This window comes from Myotis nattereri (genome assembly GCF_964212035.1).
Source record: "Myotis nattereri genome assembly, chromosome: 11".
NCBI classification, from domain to species: Eukaryota; Metazoa; Chordata; class Mammalia; order Chiroptera; family Vespertilionidae; genus Myotis; species Myotis nattereri.
Window position 1 is genome coordinate 45,888,709 of NC_138086.1, and position 19,513 is coordinate 45,908,221.

The following is a 19,513-nucleotide window of genomic DNA, read 5'->3' on the forward strand; positions in this document are numbered from 1 at the left end:
TTCTTTACGTCCTTATTCTTCCCATCTCTTAAAGACAGCACCTTGAATCACAAGACTGTACAGTGATTCCAGTTTGTAAGGCGAGCTGCTCTTTGACTGGGCCTCTCCATGGTCCTTACTCCTTTGGAGGATAAGCCGCTACAACAGCAATTGCAACCTTTTTCATCTCATGGCACACATAAAATCATTACTGAAATTCTGCAGCACACCAAAAAAAACATATTTCTTGCCGATCTGACAAAAATTTAGGTATAGCTTTGATTCATTCTCATTGGCCGGCTATTGTGTTGCTGTTGTCATCTATTTATTTGACATTCTAAGGGAAAGGAGATAAGTGCCCCTGACTAAATAGCCAGGTATTGTGTGTCTTAAAAATTCTTGTGGCGCACCGATAGAAAATTGTTGCTCTACAGCAATATATTAGACACTTTTCTTAATATTCCATTAGTTTCTAGTGTTTTACATGTTAAGTTATTTCTCATACTGATAAGCGTTGGTCAATTATTTTAGAAAATATATCTGTCATTTACTAGACCTTGATCTCAGGTTTTCACAAGCTGGTGTATTATTTTTCTTCACTTCATTAAGTTGCATCTAGATTGGTAGAGAACATTAATTGATTTCTTGTTAGTCAATACATTGGTTTGTTATTAAAATATAGCCTAGTCAATATGGAACCACTAAATTGAAGCAGTATTTTTCCTTATATTTCTCTGTTAGTCAAAATTTTAATAAGCACTTTTTTAGTAATTTTATTTTCTCCATATTTATCTTTAAGTTTTGCTTAGCTGTAAAAAGCAAGTGGAACCCTTATGGTATTAAAGATGCCACCTGAAATCATTTATCATATAAATTCAATGTAAACTAAGAAAATTTGCTTGGCACATCAAGTAAAAGTCTAAGAAAATGGGTCTGATAAGGGAAAGGCAGGAAAGGGAGCTGGTATAGGTGATAATGGCACCAGAAATGTGAATTTCCCCTTGTCCACTTGGTGATGCTAAATTGTTTGCTTAAGACCTTTGGCCAACTTTTAAGTCTTTGATAATAAAAATGTATTTTAAATTCATCCAGAAAAGTTCATAAATATGAATTGTCTTAGTAGTAATAATTGGTGGCAGGAAAGGCTAAAAAAATATGACTTTCACTGTGAGAATAAAGATTGATTAAGGTTTTATTTCTCAGTGTCTTCAATAGGTTTTATATTCTTTCCTTATTTTATTGGTATAACTGAAACACTGATCCGTTTAGTATACCATTATTTATGTCAGCTTGACATTTTTGTGATTCTCTTGCTCTCTTAAAGCACTATTTCCCTAAATGTAAACATAGAACTTTAGCCTTTAAGCAGATAATTACCATCATTTTTATGCCTAAAATACCAGTGTTAACTGGGAGCAATGGAAGGCATCCTAATGGAAACCTTTTGAACTGGAGGGAACAATTCCAATTATCTCTACAAGAATGTTTTATGTGAAAGAGCTGTGTGAGTAAAGGGAGAAGTCAACACATTAGAATTGGAGGGAGGTCAGGAGGTAGTTTGGTAAGTGTTTTTGATCTCTCCTGTGGCACCCAAATACAAATTTCATTTCCCTCAAGCTTCAGATTATATCCTTTCTTTGCCTTCCGTCACCTTCTAGTTCCATCTCCCTCTTCTATCCTAGGTTAACCAGGTAGTATCTAAACTCAAAGGACCTTTTAACTTCATAAATATGTTGTATAGATGGCGATATCTGATCCTGAAAGAATGAAATTCAGAGGTTACTCTGCTGTTATAAATGTGTGGTATTCGTGGTTACCCTGGAGCTATTTTGAGTTTGAACTGGTGCATATTGGCAGAAAGTTCACATCAGTTTTTGTTAGTTTAATTACAAAATAATTTAAAAGAGTGTATGTTCGATGCTTAGAAGGAGACTTTGTTGTACTTGTAGAGCATAATACTCCAGATTTCCGCTCATACAATCACAAAAGAAAGCTTATCTGTGCTCATTTAACTTATAGAATATGCATACATACAGAGTAGCTGTCAGCTTCTGACTGAATTTGTCCTTCATTGGGAACTCATAACAACCCCCAGCAGCCCTTCCTGCCTTACACTTCTGCTTGACACCATGTACTTTGGTATGATGCAGCCAAACCTATCTTGCTGGGGTTATCTTCTGTTATTACTATTTTTACCCCATTGGGGCCACTTTGACTAGCCTAGTCATATGGGCCAGGTGAATTTTCTCTTCCCCCAATTCCTTTATTAGTTTTTCTTGTTTCAAGGTTTTAGGTCTCCTTATCTTTCTTTGACTTGCTCTGAGGTGAATGTTCACAACTCTGAACTAAGAAAAAATAGAGTGCTATAGGAGGTGTTGAAAATAGAAGGCAAAGAGCTCTTTTATGAGTGGACAAGACTCAGGGGATGCACAATAGTTGGATAGCTATATTTATTATTGTTTTTCTTTCACATTTTATTCTTTATTTTTTGGACAATTTCATGATACATCATCTGTATATTGCATTGTGTCTTCACCCAAAGTAAAATCTCCTTCCAATACCATATATTTGACTCCTTGTACCCTTTTCTACCCCTCTACCACCTTTTGCCTCTGGTAACCACCATACTGGTGTCTGTGAGTTTGTTCATTTGTTGTTCATATTGATTTCCTGGGTACTTTGTGGAAGACTGATGGTCCCCTCCAGTGAAGGAGGCAAATAAGAATAGATGAATATCTCATTTAATGTCAGATTGTGTTGAGACTTACGAAGAACTAGGAAAGGGTAGAAAGAGGAGAAAAATCATGTGTTTTTATTTAGATAAACAGAGGAGGCCCCTTTGAGAAGATAACATTGAAATAGATCCCTGAAGAAATAGGGAAGTGAGCTACCTGGATGAAAATTCATTTATTCAGCAAACATTAATTTAGTGCCTATTTATTGAACATGATGAAAGTCACCGTTCTGGGAGTTAAGGGTATAATTTTGGTGGGGAGGGGGACACCAGACGAAACTCCCTACCCATGTGCAGCTTATTTTCTAGTAGGGAGAGGATGTTTTGGGGAAGAATGTTTTAGTTGAGGGAATAATAAAACCTGAGGTAGGACCATAATTGGCATATTTCAGGAATAGCAAAGAGGCCGGTATAATGGGAATGAAGAAAGCAAGAGAGTCCATGGTAGATGAAATCAGAGAGGTAGCCAGAGCCTAGATTATGTAGAGCCTTTGGATTTTACCTTAAGGAAGGCAGGAAGCCATTGAAGCGCTTTAAGCAGAATTGACATCATATCACTTATTTAAAAGAAAATTACCTTGGCTTCAGTGTGTAACAGTAAAAGAGAGCGATGAGGTAACCTGTACCAAAGAGGTAGTGGAGGAGGTAGTGAGACCTTAGAATCTGGACCCATCAAGATTTGTTGATGTATAAGTGGTGTATGATACTGAGAGGAGCCAAGGATGACATCTAACTTCTGGAGAATGGAGGTGCCATTATTGGAAATGGATAAGACTTTTAGAAGGGACATAATTGAGGAGGACACCAAGAGTTCACGTTCATATGTTAAATGTACTAAAGGTGAGAGTGAGGTCAGCACTAGGATGCACATTTTGGGCTATTGGTATGTGGATGGCATTAGAACTGTGGGACTGGATGGAATTAACTGGGGAGTAGAATGTGAGTGAGAGAAGTCTAAGAACTGAACTGTGAAGCTCTCTGTTATTTGAAGGTCAGGGAGAGGAGGACAGACTAGCAAAGGAGTCTTCAGAGTGGCCCGTGGTGGAGGAGAAAGACCAGGAGGGTGTGGTGACCTGGAGGCTAAGGGAAGAAAGTTTTTAAGATCAGCCATGTAAAATGCTGCAGTGGGTTAAAGGACAGGGATATTCAGCACAGACTGTTGGATTTGGCCACAAGGAGGCCACTGGGAACCATGATAACTATTTCTTTGAAGGTGGCAGACAAAAGCCTGATTGGAATGGGCTTGAAAGAGAACAAAAGGAGAGGAAATGAAGACTCTTATCGTCCTCACTGTTATCATCATCTCTGTTAATTAAACGAATGAGGGCCTGCTAATGCCAGGAGTCATGCCAAGGTCTTGAGCGACAAAGATGAAATCTGTCCCTATCCTCTGAGAGCTCACAGTGAGGCAGGGTAACTGATGTAGTGTAATTTATGGCACATACAGACAAATGTGTATGTGGCGATAACATTGATACAGGTAAAATACTAATTCTTTTTTTTTTTTTTTAATCCTCACCAGAGGATATTTTTCCATTGATTTTTAGAGAAAGTAGAAGAGAGAGGGAAAGACAGAGAGAAACATCGATGTGAGAGAAACACATCGATTGGTTGCCTCCTGTACTGGGCCTGAACAGGGCCAGAGCTGGGGAGGAGCCTGCAACTGAGGTACGTGTCCTTGACCCAAATCAAACCTAAGACCCTTTGGTCCCAGGCCGTTGCTCTATCCACTGAGCCAAACCAGCTAGAGCACTAATTCTTGGGAGACTGAGAACGTTATAGGAAGGAGGTGAATACGAGCTCAGAGTTAAAAACTGTGGAGGAGAGAGCTAAGCAGATAGGGGATGGGGGTGAGGGGGGAGCGCTGGTTCAACAGGAGGGTCTATAGGCCAGGTATATAGCAAGTAGGCCAGTGTGGCTAGACCTGAAGGACGGAGAAGATTACCTGGAAATGAGGCTGGCCAGGTAGCTGGTGTCATTTGTAAAGGCATAATATCATGGCACAAGATTAGGCTTTCGCCTGTACGGAATGAGGACTTTTAAGCAAGGGAGTGGTATGATCATGTCTGCATTTTAGAAATATCACTTCTGTATTATAGAAAAGACAGCCAGTTAAACCTGTGGAAAGTGGAGTAGAAACAGGATAAGCTAGTGGAAGAGGTGTCTATGAGGGGCATTTCGAATACTTCAGTTAAGAATGCTGTGGCCTTGGTCCTGATGAAGTAGTGACATGAGGAAGAAACAAACAAGATAGGTGTTTGCTTAGCGGTGATGGAGGCGAGGAGGAAGGGGGTCATGAATGACTCCAGGGCTCTGCACTTGGCCGGTCTGGAAGATGATGAGGAAGCATCCACCAGAATTACACTAAATAACACAAGCAACCAGTTGGTACCAAACAGTATGTGATTTTGTGGGTTGTGTTTTCTTTTAGGAGCGGGGTGCTTGTTTTCCTTTTAAGTAGAAGGAAATAAATAATGGAACTGCAACATTGATTAACTTGCATAGTTTCCTTATCCTGATTCTCTCTAGAGAAAGCACAGTTGTTCCCAAATAACTTTTAAATGCTAATTCAGTAATTAGAGATGAAGAGAGACATTATCTTTAGAAGAAGATAGGATATAAAAAAGAACTAATGAAGAATTAAACCATTTTCTAATTTGAAGGGTTTTATAATGTTACATTTTCATTTTGCTAAATTTATATACTTAAGTTATACTCCCAGAGTCCTATGCATTTGATGTCCCTTTTATTCATAAGGAAAATGTCGGCAATTTGCGACTATGTAATTGCTTTAAAAAGTAATCTAGATTTACATTTGCACTTCAGATGTTTTTGTATGTCTAATTTTTTCTTTGAGGATCTTTAAAGCTCAACACTCCCTGTTTTGGGGGCATCCCTTTCTTTTCTTCCCAGTAATCATCTTCCTTCTCATCAATATAATCTGTCCCAGGCAATTGGTTCTGTTTCAGTTTATAACTACATTCTAGTCCTGCTTTCTTGAGATTATTTCAAAGTTACCTTGGTTAGACTAGGGTGTGAAATGGTGAATCACACCATAATTTTGATACTTAGCTTAGTTCTTTTCCCTCATTTGTAAGTTCTTGAAGGTCATCTCTCACTGTTGTCTCTCTGAAACATCTCTTGATTCATGAAGATTCCTTATGTTGGCCAACTGTAGTTCATGCACAGATTATAGCATATAGAGTTGGATCATTTTCACTTAGTGTTAAAAAGGAATGTTCCAGCAATTAGAAAATATAAAAAGGGGGGGGGGCGGGGCGCGGGGAATGGAGAGCAAGAACTAAATGTAATTAATGCATGCCCAAGAGTGTTTGAATTATAGTTCCAGTTTGGTAAAATCACATGGTTTATTGCTATTAGATTTGTTGTTTCAGATTGCGTATGTATGTGCTGTATTTTCAGGAAGTTGCAGCTGATCCTACTGCCACACTCACAGCAGCAGAAGAGCGAAAGGAGAAGGTCCCAAGCCCACACCTAAGTCACCTAGTGGTTTTGACCTCCGGGGATACATTATACGGGTTGGCTGAAAGAGTGGTAGCCACAGAATCCTTGTAAGTTGTTAAAAACAGGTACTTTGCCATTGAATACTTAAGAAAGGTTATTAAAGTAAGCCTTGTATAATTAGACTTCTAGCTGTATATATCTTCCACTTCAAAATATCAATGTGTATTTCTGAGAAGTATACCCTAAAATAGATTACCAATGGATTTTTAAAACTGCATGTTTGGTTTTCGGTTACGTAAATGGGAGGAGGGAAATCTTTTAAGTTTCAATCTTTAGCAACATGATCCTTGCTTTAAGTAAAACTTTAAAAAATGTTCTTGTGTACTTTCTATTTCCTATTGAATCATGGTTCTGGAGAAACCAGTTACATTGTCAGTTCAGTGTTAAATGTAGTCGACTCTTGACATCAGCAAGAGTGCATCCTGACCTTTATAAATCCCCCAGGTTTTAACACAACTGAAGCATATAACTTCTCCCATGAAATGTAGTCAATTCTAACTTAAGGATTTTTATGTACATAACAAAAAATAGAGAAAAATGGTAAGGCTGCCAGCTGTCTTCTAGCCTGGTGCCTCCGGCTCCTACACCCCAGCCTCCGGACCTGACGCTCACATGTGTGTGTCTCAGTCGAGTTCGTTTGTTACATGTTATGAATGTTGGGTAACTTCTGATAAGTGTCAGATGTTAAATCTGTGAATTCAGGGGTCTGTTGTATGTAATTAAATGGGATCTTTAAACGAAATCCTTTCAAATCTTTCTCCAATGTTTTGTGTTATCTGGGCTCATATCTTAACATGCAAAGCAGCATAACTACACCTTTGTGTCCAAATCAGCTCCCTTGAAGTCACCGTTCTTCCACCTCAATTCACATTCAGTGATAAGTTGAGCTTTCATTTTTATATGGAATGTAAATGAGCATGTCAAGAGGTAGTTCACTAAAGTGGAAAATAATTTTAATTGTTAAAGTTTTGCTTAGAGATCTTGAAGACTAGTTTTTACAAAAACACTGGCAGGCTCTCACTCCTGTGCTGTGTTCACAAGGCGGGTTATTTGTTCCCTTTAGGGTATTCTTGGCTGAACAATTTGAGTTCCTTCAGCCGCATCTGGATGCTGTGATGCCTGCAGTCAAAAAGCCCTTCCTTCAGCAATTTTATTCTCAGGTCAGATGGGCTGTCTCATGTGTCATTTCAATTGGGAGCCAGAGAGGACTGTCACACGTTAGTTAGGGGTTTGGTTTGGTTTCCTTTTTTACTAGTGATCATTCTCCAAATCCCAGGAGAGCTGGATTCAAATATTTATTTATTCACCCCTGAGTCGCTGTATTAAATCCTTATTGGGCAATGCATATAACTTTTAGTCCAGTGAGAGAGAAAGCCAGTTATTTAAAATATAAAAGATGAAAAGAATCAGCGGCAAGGTACTTAACCTTGACTGCGGGAGGAAAGGGGTGTGGTTGGAAGCAGGTTGTCTGGAAAGGCTGTTTGGAGGAAGTGATGTTTAAACCTGACCAGCTAGGCGAGTGGGGAGTATATTCCAAATTAAGGGATGGCTTAACCAAGGGCAGCAGGGGAGGGAGAGCAAGATGCATGTGAGCAGCTGAGACACTCCAGCTGCCAGGGCAGGGAAGCGGGCTTGTGACTAGAAAGATGGCGCAGTGATAAGCAGGAGCCACACGAGGTACAGGGCTCTCAGCCAGAAGTGGGACTTTATTCCAAGGGTACTCGGAAACTACGGGAGGATTTGACCCTGGTGAGTGGCATGGTCAGAGGTGTGTTTTAGAAAGTGTACTTGGGAGGCAATGTGAAGAATGGACGTTAGATGACAAGCCTAGAGGCATGGAGACCGACTGGCTGGAGGGCAGTTACAGAAATGCAGTCAGATGGAATTGTGAGGTGGGGAGAGTGGGAGTCGAGATGGAAAGAAGTGAAAGAACTTGAGAAGTATTTGCTATCTCCAAGAAAGTCTGTAGTTCTTTTAGAAACTACTGTCTATAGCCTTAAGTTTACTTAATGTCTCAAAATTATGTTTTGAGTGAGACCTTTGCCCTGGAATTAAATTATTTTCATAATATAAATCTCCAAATGATTAATGACTTATTTTCAGATATGATGTGTCCTAGAAATAGGAGCAAAATGTCCTTTGTACATTTGATACTTTCGAAAACATTTGTTTTCATTTCTGTGCAATTTATTTCAGACAGTCTCAACTGCCAGTGAACTACGCAAACCAATTTACTGGATCGTAGCTGGTAAAGCCATTGATTATGAACAGATGCTGCTCCTGATGGCTAACGTGAAATGGGATGTAAAGGAAATTATGTCACAGCACAACATATATGTAGATGCACTGTTAAAGGCAAGTACTCTGGGAAACGTCTTTGTTAGAGATGATTCTGCTAAGAGAACTGTTCTTATAATTGCAATTGCTCTAAAGTAGTGAGTTATAGTTACAGTATTACCACATTTCTAGCATCGTGATATTCAAGTCCCTGAATTAGATTAGGCTTATTTTCTGAATTTGTGTTCTTTTAGATCCAGGAATACTTTGTAGATCTTTTGTTATGCTCACTAATTTTCCACTGGACTTAGAGTTTGATTGGCATGACTTGGCTGGTTCTCATGCTATGTAACCTCAGTAGCCATGGCTGTGGAGACAAAAACGTATTTCTACAGTTGTTTGTATATTAGCAAGAGACCATACACCCGATTATTCTAAGTTGTGTTTTACAGAAATCACCTTACCTTTGCAATGTGTCTTTCAAATACCTTTGCATTTAATGATTTATGTTTATAAGTTTTCTGGAAAGAATTGTAGTCGTTTTTTTAAAAAAATTATGCATCATGAGATATTGATAGATCACCTGACATGTGGCAAGCACTGCTCTAGGTGCTGGCAATGTAGTTGTGAATTAAGGAATTTACATGCCAGTGAGGGACGGTAGAAAAGCGATAAATTAAAATATGATGTATCAGGTGAGGAACAGTCCTATGAAAAAATAAATGGTCAGCAGAAGAGGGATAGAGAGGGGCAGGGGGTGGGTGGGGAGGAATACCATTTACTTGTGGTTAGAGGATTCCAATAATGGTGAGAATTGAGGCACCTGAAGGAAGTGAGAACATGAGCCATGTGGATGTCTGAGGTGAGAAAAGAGCATCCTGGAAAACGAAAACGAGCTTTCAGAAAAATTTTGTTTTTCCTGTTTATCTGTGAAAAGAAAATTGGTCCTTAAGCTCCTGACTTTTATCTCATTTACTTACACAAACATTTTTATCTGCTTCCAAGGCAATAAATAATAGCCTGGGACATTGAGAACCAGTCAGCAAAGCCAATGATCAAAGCAGAGATAGCAGTGGACTACCTCTAGTGCTCCAGTGCCCAGCAGGGTATGGTGCCTTCCCCGGGCTGGGGCATCAGTACTATATGTAAGAAAGAGCTAGTGCTGTTCACATTATTAACCTGAACCCAGTTTTTATCAGCTTAAAAGTTTTCATAAACTTTTATAATGCATTTTGTTCTATTATTTTTCCAAGTCTAAACTGTTAGAGGTAAAAAGCACTCTGCATTGTTGCTTCAACAGAATACTCAGTAAAAGAAATGGCTCTACTATTTATTTATCAACAGCACTCTTGCACATGAATTTAGCAATGAATAGAATGACATTTATACAGTAAGCATATAATTTTAACTTTAAAGTATTAATGAAAACTCTTGAAATTCAAAGCACAGTTTACTGTAAAGAAGCATTAAATACAATAGCAAATACTACTGCTCTACTAGATTCATGAAATGAAAAATTGAAGAGCAATTACTTATTTAACTCTTATTTTCAAAAGTAAGCTTAGTAGGTTAAAGATGCACTTTTTTCATAAATAATTAAAAGCAGTTAACTGTCAAAATGAATCCTCAAAAAATTGTGATTTAGGAAGTAGCAAAGAATAACGTAATAGTAATGATGTGGTAGCTTGACTGTTGATGATCACATTAGATTTTTTCTCCCTGTGTGTCATTAGAAAATTTGAACACATGTCCATCTTGACTTGTTAAGCATTGTGTAACTTCTCTATTGCAGAAAATGCCATTTTAAGCCTTCTTAAATTTATTTGAAATATATTGTCAAGGAAGGGTCAACAGCATTTACTTTTGTAAATGAACATATTTAGGCAATAATAGTCCAAAGAAACCAGAAATACATTTATTAAAGGGTGAACCATTTGCTGCTTTAATGTAGCTGGAATTGTCTAAATTGGTTACACATATTTTTATTTTTAGTAGAGTGGTATTATAAAAGTTACTAATAAGTAACAAAAATGTTCAGTTTTTTATACCTGAAAATATTTTGTTTTATTTTGTCCATCTTACTAAAAAGTTGCAGCTATTACATGACTTTCAAATCATTTGCTATATAATTATTTACTTTAAAAAATATTTAAGAAGGAGAATAATTTATCAGATTATTCTCTAAGGAATATAGATAGCCACAAATTACAAATAGTTCACTCTGAATTTAAAGCTTCTTAAAACATTTTTTTAAAAACTGGGCCTTTTAAAGGATTTTAAAAACATAGATTATCAAACTCTTTTTATCCATACTGACAGTCATAGAAAAAATTGAGATGTGAGAACATTTGAACATGGTTAGCATTGTTTAATCAGTTGATGACACTTATTTCCTTTGAGATGAAATGTAATGTACATACTCTGTATTACAACATAATTTAAACACTATTAAGGTTTTTTTCTAAGTGTAACAAATTGAATAAATTAGGCATTATCTCTTGGTTTTACTTGGTTTGATTCCGAATCCTCCTAAATCTTTTTTGCCACTGAGATGGGAAAACAATGCAGCATTATAATTACATTCACATGCAACTGGGATTTTTGTCTTCTTAGGAATTTGAACAGTTTAACAGGAGGTTAAATGAGGTTTCTAAGAGAGTTCGGATACCCTTGCCCGTGTCTAATATACTTTGGGAACATTGTATACGACTGGCTAACAGAACTATTGTGGAAGGGTAAGTTTTTCGTGAAAGCATTATCTGATTCCTCAATGATAAATCGATGTATATATAACGTTATAATTAACACTAATGGATGGAGAGATAGGTAGAGATAGTGATAAATAGCAGATAATCCCATAATAATTTAGGTTTGACTTTAGAATGTAATTACAAGAAACCTTAAACCTAACTATACCACCTCTGTCTATGCATATTTTTCTGGCTGGTGACCTAGAACCAGCTCATAGAAGAGGGAGCAATGCAGCAGCTAATGGTTCTCTGAAAGTTAAATTAGAAGTAATTATTATTATTACCTAATAATATAATTATTGTGATGATGATTCATAACACTTATTGAGCACTTTGTCATTTATTGAACCAGGGCTTCACAGGGTTATATCGTCAAATCCTAACCACTCTTAGATAGTACTGTTGTTCTATGTCAGTGAGAAAACCCAGCCTCAAAATTGAGGCTTAAAGAGGTTAAATAACTTGTCCAAGTTCACAGTTTGTTTGTTTGTTTATTTATTTATTTATTTATTTATTTATTTATTTCCCTTTTTTTTTCAGTGATAGTTGACAGTCAATATCATGTTAGTCTCAGGTATAGAGCGTAGTGGTTAGACTTTTATATAATTTACAAAGCGATACCCCTGTCAAGTTCACAGTTTTTAAACACAGAGAAGGTTATGCACACCTGATTTTCTGATGGCAAGTCGGTCCCCATGGCCACAATATCACTGCTAATAAGATCATTATTATGTCACCATAAACTGAATAATGCTTTCATGTGTTGACTTTAAAGATCTCTCAATAGTAATGTTCCCTTGCTCAGAAACCACGCTCACAGTGCCCATAACACCCAGAACACAAATAAGAGTCGGTGGTACATTTAAAGTGTCCCTGAAAGCAAACTGCCATTTCAGAGAGCGTGCAGTGCTCTAGAATTGCACATCAATTCAATTTGCACACTGTCATTTATCTGATTTCTCTTCAGTTCTTATTAGTTCTAAGAAAGAATGTATCAGAAAGTGAGAAGGTGAGGATGACAAGCTGACGACATTCTTAGCACTCTGCTCTGAAGCCAGCCGTGCTATGCATCACACACTGGTTCCGTGTCCACCATCCCGACTGAAACAATTTGAAATAAATTTGTTTAATAAAGTGGAAAATGGAATAATAAATGTTATAGTTCTGTGTAAACACGTTTAATTAAGAAGAAACAACAAAACACTTGGTCACGTTAAACAATGAAAGCTTTGATTTTCTTGCACATTTCCTTAGGGAATGTACCTCATTCCCTAGGGTTGGAATCTCCACATTTTGTATGATTGAAAGAATGAGACACTGACTTATGAGTAATAAAATGTATGTGAGGATTAATCTGTTAATCTTATTACTATTCAACCTTAAAACACACAGGTTTTCAGTAGCGTGAGATTTCAGAATAAGTCTATTAAGTGTTTTATTATCAAATATATATATATATATATATATATATATATATATATATATATATACTTTCTGGGCTTATATGTGTGCACATTTTCAGGTTTGCTGAATGTCCATTGGAAACCTATTTCATTTGTTTTCCCTGTATCCAGTAGCTACAATACTGAAACTACTTTAATGAAACAAAGATCACTTTGGAGTATCCATAGCTTTAGTTTAGAAATAATTATTGGGACAACCAAGTTGGCGGCATAGGTAAACACTTGAACTGGCTGCCACACACAACCACATTCAAACTACAACTAAAAGACAAAACGAATATCATCCAGAACCATGGGAAGGCTGGCTGAGTGGAAATTCTACAACTAGAAGGAAAGAGCCATGTAGGAGGTGCAGAGGTGTGGAAGTGTGGAGATACAGAGGTGCGCAAGAAAAGGACTGGCAGCTGGGTACGCTGTTGTCTTTTTCAATCAGGAGGGAGATACAATCTCCCAACTGCTCTGAACTCCAGTTCCGGGTGAGAATCTGGGAACCCAGACTCATACGGAGAGAAACTGAACTGTCCGGCATCAGCTGGAACGTGAAGGCAGCTTTCTCAGAGGTGCACACAGCGATCATTGTTCCTGCATGGGGCCGCAGGACACAGACCCCAGGACCTCTCTGAGGCAGAGCAGACTGGCAGCCATTGTGGTTTGCTCTGCCCTGGTGATTCCCTAAGACCCCGCCCCACCCAATTTACAACGCCACCCAAGCTGTGTGCGGAGACTTTTGCATGTGAATGGCCTAGCCTTTCTCCAACTAAAAACCTGTCAAACTGCAGCTGGGTCAGAGAACCCCAGAGCTTCCAAAAGAAGGCCTAAGGCTTATCAGCAGCCTGCATTGCTTCATAGCTGTGCCTCATCTGGGCACCTCCAAACCCCAAACAAAGAAGAGGAATCTGCAGATCTCTCTGTAGTTCCTGCTGGGTGGCCTCAGGCAGAGGCTGTCTTTGCACCTCCTTGGAGATCCAAGAGCCAGTGTACCCAGTGGTCAGAGTGAGACCATCCAGATTACAACTCTTCAGATCCATAAGAGACACACTCAGGGGGCAGACTTAGTGAGTGCCGAAGACCCACTGAAGCAAGTCCTGCCCCATAAGGGTCTCTCCAGCACAGCCATTCTCCCACTGTAGACACAACTGGTCCTCACAGCCAATTGGCCTGGAGATCAATTCCTCCCAGTGATACCAACAGCAATCAAGGCTTAACTATAACAAGACTGTGCACACAGCCCATAAAGGGGTGCACCAAGAGTGTCCACCTCAGGTAATTGGGGAGGCTGAGCCATTGGGCACTATAGGACACCTAGCACAGAAAACCACTCTATCAACACAGGGAAGCAGCCAAAATGTGAAGACAAAGAAACAGATCACAAATGAAAAATGGAGGAAAGCAAACTGCTGGATACAGAGTTCAAAACTATGGTTATAAGGTTACTCAAGAATCTAGAAACCTCAGAAATATAGTGAGACCCTCAAGGATATGAAAAAGGACCAATTAGAAATAAAGCATTCACTGACTGAAATAAAGAATAATATACAGAGATCCAACAGCAGACAAGAGGATCCCAAGAATCAAGTCAAAGATTTGAAATACAAAGAAGCAAAAAACACCCAACCGGAAAAGCAAAAGGAAAAAAGAATACAAAAATATGACGATAGTGCAAGGAGTCTCTGGGACAACTTCAAGTGTACCAACATCAGAATTATAGGGGTGCCAGAAGAGAGAGAGCAAGATATTGAAAACCTATTTGAAGAAATAATGACAGAAAATTTCCCCTACCTGGTGAAAGAAATAGACTTACAAGTCCAGGAAGTGCAAAGAACCCCAAACAAAAGGAATCCAAAGAGGACCACACCAAGACACATCATAATTAAAATGCCAAGAGCAAAAGACAAAGAGAGAATATTAAAAGCAGCAAGAGAAAGACAGTTACCTACAAGGGAGTACCCATATGACTGTCAGCTGATTTCTCAACAGAAACTCTGCAGGCCAGGAGGGAGTGGCAAGAAATATTTAAAGTGATGAATAGCAAGAACCTACAACCAAGATTGCTTTATCCAGCAAAGCTATCATTTAGAATTGAAGGTCAGATAAAGAGCTTCACAGATAAGAAAAAGATAAAGGAGTTCATCACCACCAAACCAGTATTATATGAAATGTTGAAGTGTATTCTTTAAGAAGAAGAGGAAGAAGAAAAGATAAAGGTTAAAATTATGAACAACAAAGTGACAACAAATACATATCTATCAACAAGTGAATCTAAAAATCAAGTCAATAAAAACCCCAACGAACAGAATAAACTGGTGAATAGAATAGAATCAGGGGCATAGAAAGGGAGTGGACTGACAATTCTTGGGGGGAAGAGAATGTGGGGGGTATGGGAAGAGACTGGACAAAAATCGTAAACCTATGGACGTGGACAATGGAGGGGGAGTAAGGGCGGGGGGTGGGGTGGGAACCGGGTGGAGGGGAGCTATGGGGGAAAAAAGAGGAACAACTGTAATAATCTGAACAATAAAGATTTATTAAAAAATAATTATTGGCAGCAAGATTAGCTGGAATACCAGTTTAACTTTCTTGTAGGTGATCATGTTAACTGAACATGGAGAACAGCTTGTAGAGCAGCAAAGAACCTTCAGTGCTCTCAGGTCTCTTTGCTTTGCAAATGAGGACCCTGAGGCCCAGATAGGTACAAGGGCTGCTGAGTGACAGTGCCGACAGTCCGGTCCTCCTGACTTCGTGTTCCTGGGCTTTTCCCCCTGTAAATGGGGAATTTGTCCGGTGTTGGATTAGAGAATAGTTTAAGTACCTAAAGGTTTCTTTTTCTAGTCATCCCATCACTTATGTGTTTTTATTTTTGTGTATCTTAGATATGCCAATGTCAAGAAGTGTAGTAATGAGGGTCGTGCCTTGATGCAATTGGACTTTCAACAGTTTTTAATGAAGCTTGAAAAACTAACAGATATTAGACCCATTCCTGATAAAGAATTTGTGGAAACCTACATTAAAGCCTACTACCTGACTGAGAATGACATGGAGCGCTGGATCAAGGAGCACAGGGTGAGAGCTGGAAAATGGATAATTAAGTTTTTATTCCTTTTCCTTGCATCTGTTTTAGTCTGGTATATTATATAATTCAGTCATGAGAACAAAACATAAAGAAACATTTGCTTTTTTAGTGTGGACTACTTAGGCCATTTCTTTACCATGTTCACACAGTGTCTGTGCAATGCCCTTTGCCTAATCAAATCTTGAGACCTTTGTGCACTGTAACAGTAATTATCTAGAAAGAGAGCCACAGTCTGAGCGTTAGCTATATTTATCCTCCCGCTGTTGTAGGAAAAGGCTGAAGTGGGTTAACATCAAGACAAATTGAATACAGCCACACTGAAATGAGTCACTAGCTCGTCTTAAACAACTCCTTGCAGCCCTCAACAATGAATGAATGAGTGACATCCTCTGAACGCATTGACATGTAGTAGTGATGATTGAATGCGGTAATATTAAATGGCTAAGTGTAACTTCATCCTCCATTAGATTTTACCTTAAGTGTAGATGAGATTATTTTTCTTTTGTGTGGCTTCATAGATAAGTAGAGAAAAAAATACAATTTATGAAGTGTTATGTAGGATGCTGAATTTTTGACACAGTTCAAATCAAGGTATCACTAGAGCATGCTTATTACGGGAGCTTTTCTGTGTGATTGTTGTAGCGTTTGTCTAGGTAGGCAGTATGTGAAGACAAATTTAATGAAAGTGTGGGAAGTGTTAAAATTGCACCGAATCTCATTTCTTCAATGACTCTAGCATTCGCATTTATTTGTGCTATAAACATCATCAGTAAAGACCAGGGAAACACCTCATTTGACTAGGTAAGGACACAGGAGTTACTTACATGTACTTTATGAGGCTCATCCTTTCTGGTTTCGGTATTCGAGAGAAATGAAATGACCATTAACCTGAGTTTTCTGTGCATGTGCCCATTTGTAGGTCAGTTTCACATCTCTGGGAGCAAAGTAGAAATGTACATGCTATTTTCAAAGATTTCAGAATTGAGAAAAATGCCACCATTTTTAGTCCCACTGTCCTCTGACATTTGTGAACCATAATGCTAACGCAGGTGCAGATGGATGCTGAGTGTTGCCAGGATCCATTTAGTAAAGTAAGCTGTAAACATTTGGGGATTGGTACTGAGGAGGAAGCTTGGGGAAAGGTTACAAGTAGCTGAGGACAGAAAGCATAGCTCTTAGATATCCATTCTTTGATGCAAGAATGGTGCCCTTTTACATTTTCCTCTTTTAGTGTAGTGGACTGACATTTTTAGCTTAGTATTTTGGAAGAACTCGGACTAACTGATATTTGTAATTTGGTGAAAATTTCCTAGCAGCAGGGCCTGCCCTGTCTTAAGAGAACCCCAGTTCTGCGGTGTCTGGTCCAGTGCTTGATGACAGTTGTGTCCGCTAAGTATTGACTGATTACTTAAGAGAATTTGCCAGGTGTTTACAGATGCTCTGAGTAGTTTGCTGAGTTTTTAAAATGAACTCTTTCTCATATTTTGAAATTGCACTGTCTTCAGTGGTTACCTCCAGTGAAGACATGTTCTTAGTAGATGATAGACACAACCCTGTCTCCTGGCCTGAACTCTAGCTAGTCAACCTCCAAGACCTGTCAGTGTATAAACCTTTCTGATGAGGTCCATTCTTTCTCATTCTAGCAACTTGTAATCTCAAATTCAGAAACCAAATACTTTTACAACAGAAAATACTTAATGGTTTTACTTTTTTTACTTAACTAGCTACCAGTTACAATATGAGGGTTTAAAAACCAGTAACTTTCTGATCTATGTTACCTTATTCATTTATTCTATTTGGGAAAAGTTGTTCTGTGATTGGAGATCTTTGTTTTTTATATACAATGTTTACAAAATGTGGAGTGCTGGAAAATGCTTATTCAGTAGCATTTTAAAAATTTGAAATGTCAGTGTAATTTGATAACTTAATAACAAAGACTGTCACAGAAACAGGCATAAAGTGTGTGCTCTTAAACATATTAAAAAGCATAGGCATGTCAGACTGTCTGCCATATTAAAGAGATCCTAGTCCTTCCTATTTCAAATGAATGCTGTGGTACCTTATTTCCGATTATCACAGCTCGTAAACCCTTTGTCTTTCATGTCTGAACTGTACTTTCACTGCTTTCCTCTGGGTTGTAGTGCTCTGTAACTGTCCGCTGAGACCTGAGTGTCTGCCCATCCTTCCATTGATCAATGTACTAAATTTGATCTTCTTTTTTTGAGCAGGAGTATTCAACGAAGCAGCTGACCAATCTGGTTAATGTTTGCCTGGGATCCCATATCAATAAAAAAGCAAGACAGAAACTTCTAGCAGCTATAGATGACATAGACAGGCCCAAAAGATAATGAACACAATTCTCTTTCCTCAATGCCATTGATCTTCTCTCAACATCTATGGAATGGAAGCCAATTTTTCATGCCTTCTGACAGCAGGCTGCTAAGAATACTTCGTGCATGTTCTTTCCAACTGGAAAGTGGAAAACACTGAAGTCCGTGTGATGTTCTGAAATGACCTTCATATGCTCTGATCTCTTCTCTTCAACTTTTAGTCTCATTTGTTATATTCCTTTCCTGAAATGATATCGTTGCCTTGTCATAACTATTGTTATATGATTACCATTATGCATTTTACAGAAGAATGGACTGTAAGTATATAATTATAGGGAACTGTGATGATATGCCCATGGGCAGTTTTTGGAGAATGAATTTATGTTGATATTTTTCTACCCTCTGACTTGGTTCTTAATTAATTAGCATAATATTCGAGGGTTAATGTACAGTATCTCCTAATTATGAGCACTGCATGAGCACTGAAAAGTACATGTAAGCAAAATGGTTGAAAAATTAGTATGTTCTCTGTGTTTTCTAATGTGAAAGTTGTCAGTTTTAAATTGGTTATGATATAGTGATCATACATGGTAAAATTTAATAAATGGTACACTCCAACATGACCAGCCTATATGAGACTGTGTTTTGATATCTTTCCACAGCAGACAGATTTCATAAAAGTACAATGGATTCTCTTGGCATGTTTTAATATTAGTCATCTTAAATCCTGAAACCAATGGTGAAAAGTAACTTCATTAGTTACACCTTTTCAGTACCTGAATGGCACACAGAATGGTGATTGTGGGATTTTAAAAAAGTGAGATTTTTGATATCAGCTTTGTTCTCTTTGAATTCAACTTTTGTCTTAGGACAGCACAACCTGGCTTAGCTGACTCATGGAAAGAACTCTCTGTTAGTCAAACATAAGTATAGGTTCATGTGTTCACTTTCTTAAATATCTGCTCTGTAGGACAGATATAAAATAATGTGAGTTTAGCCAATGATAAACTTTGGAACTCAGCAACTGTGTACTGTTCTTTTAAACTTTGCTTTGAAGTCAGGCATTTTCTACCAACATACAGAAAACCAACAGAGGCTTAATGGAGATATAACCCTACCATTTATCAATGTCTTAAGGTTGTCGGGAGAATAGTATCAGTTCTTTTCATAGAATTCTTTGTAGTTTATAAACTTATAAATACGAAGATCCAATATTTTCCTCTCCTGGCCCATATTTTACATATCTCCTTGCACCCCCAGCTTCATTGACTAAACAAAAGCACTGCCTAGTATCTATTTCTTTAGATAATGGGATGGCTATTTTAAAATTTATTTGGGCTGAGGTCTGTCAGTTACCTCTTCTGAGTCATTAATCTTTGAGACAG

The 19,513-nt window shown here is 38.1% G+C and overlaps 1 protein-coding gene across 1 annotated transcript in view; it reads left to right on the top strand.

Annotated features, from left to right (window-relative positions):
• VPS50 (VPS50 subunit of EARP/GARPII complex) overlaps positions 1-18,759 on the top strand; it is a 121,818-nt gene extending 103,059 nt beyond the window's left edge. The window contains exons 23-28 of the mRNA XM_081102352.1: positions 6,137-6,285; positions 7,302-7,398; positions 8,435-8,593; positions 11,129-11,250; positions 15,599-15,788; positions 18,027-18,759. Coding sequence (XP_080958478.1) covers positions 6,137-6,285; positions 7,302-7,398; positions 8,435-8,593; positions 11,129-11,250; positions 15,599-15,788; positions 18,027-18,146 — 837 coding nt within the window. The 3' untranslated portion in view covers positions 18,147-18,759. The remainder of the gene's footprint in view (positions 1-6,136; positions 6,286-7,301; positions 7,399-8,434; positions 8,594-11,128; positions 11,251-15,598; positions 15,789-18,026) is intronic.
• The last annotated feature ends 754 nt before the right edge of the window (positions 18,760-19,513 follow it).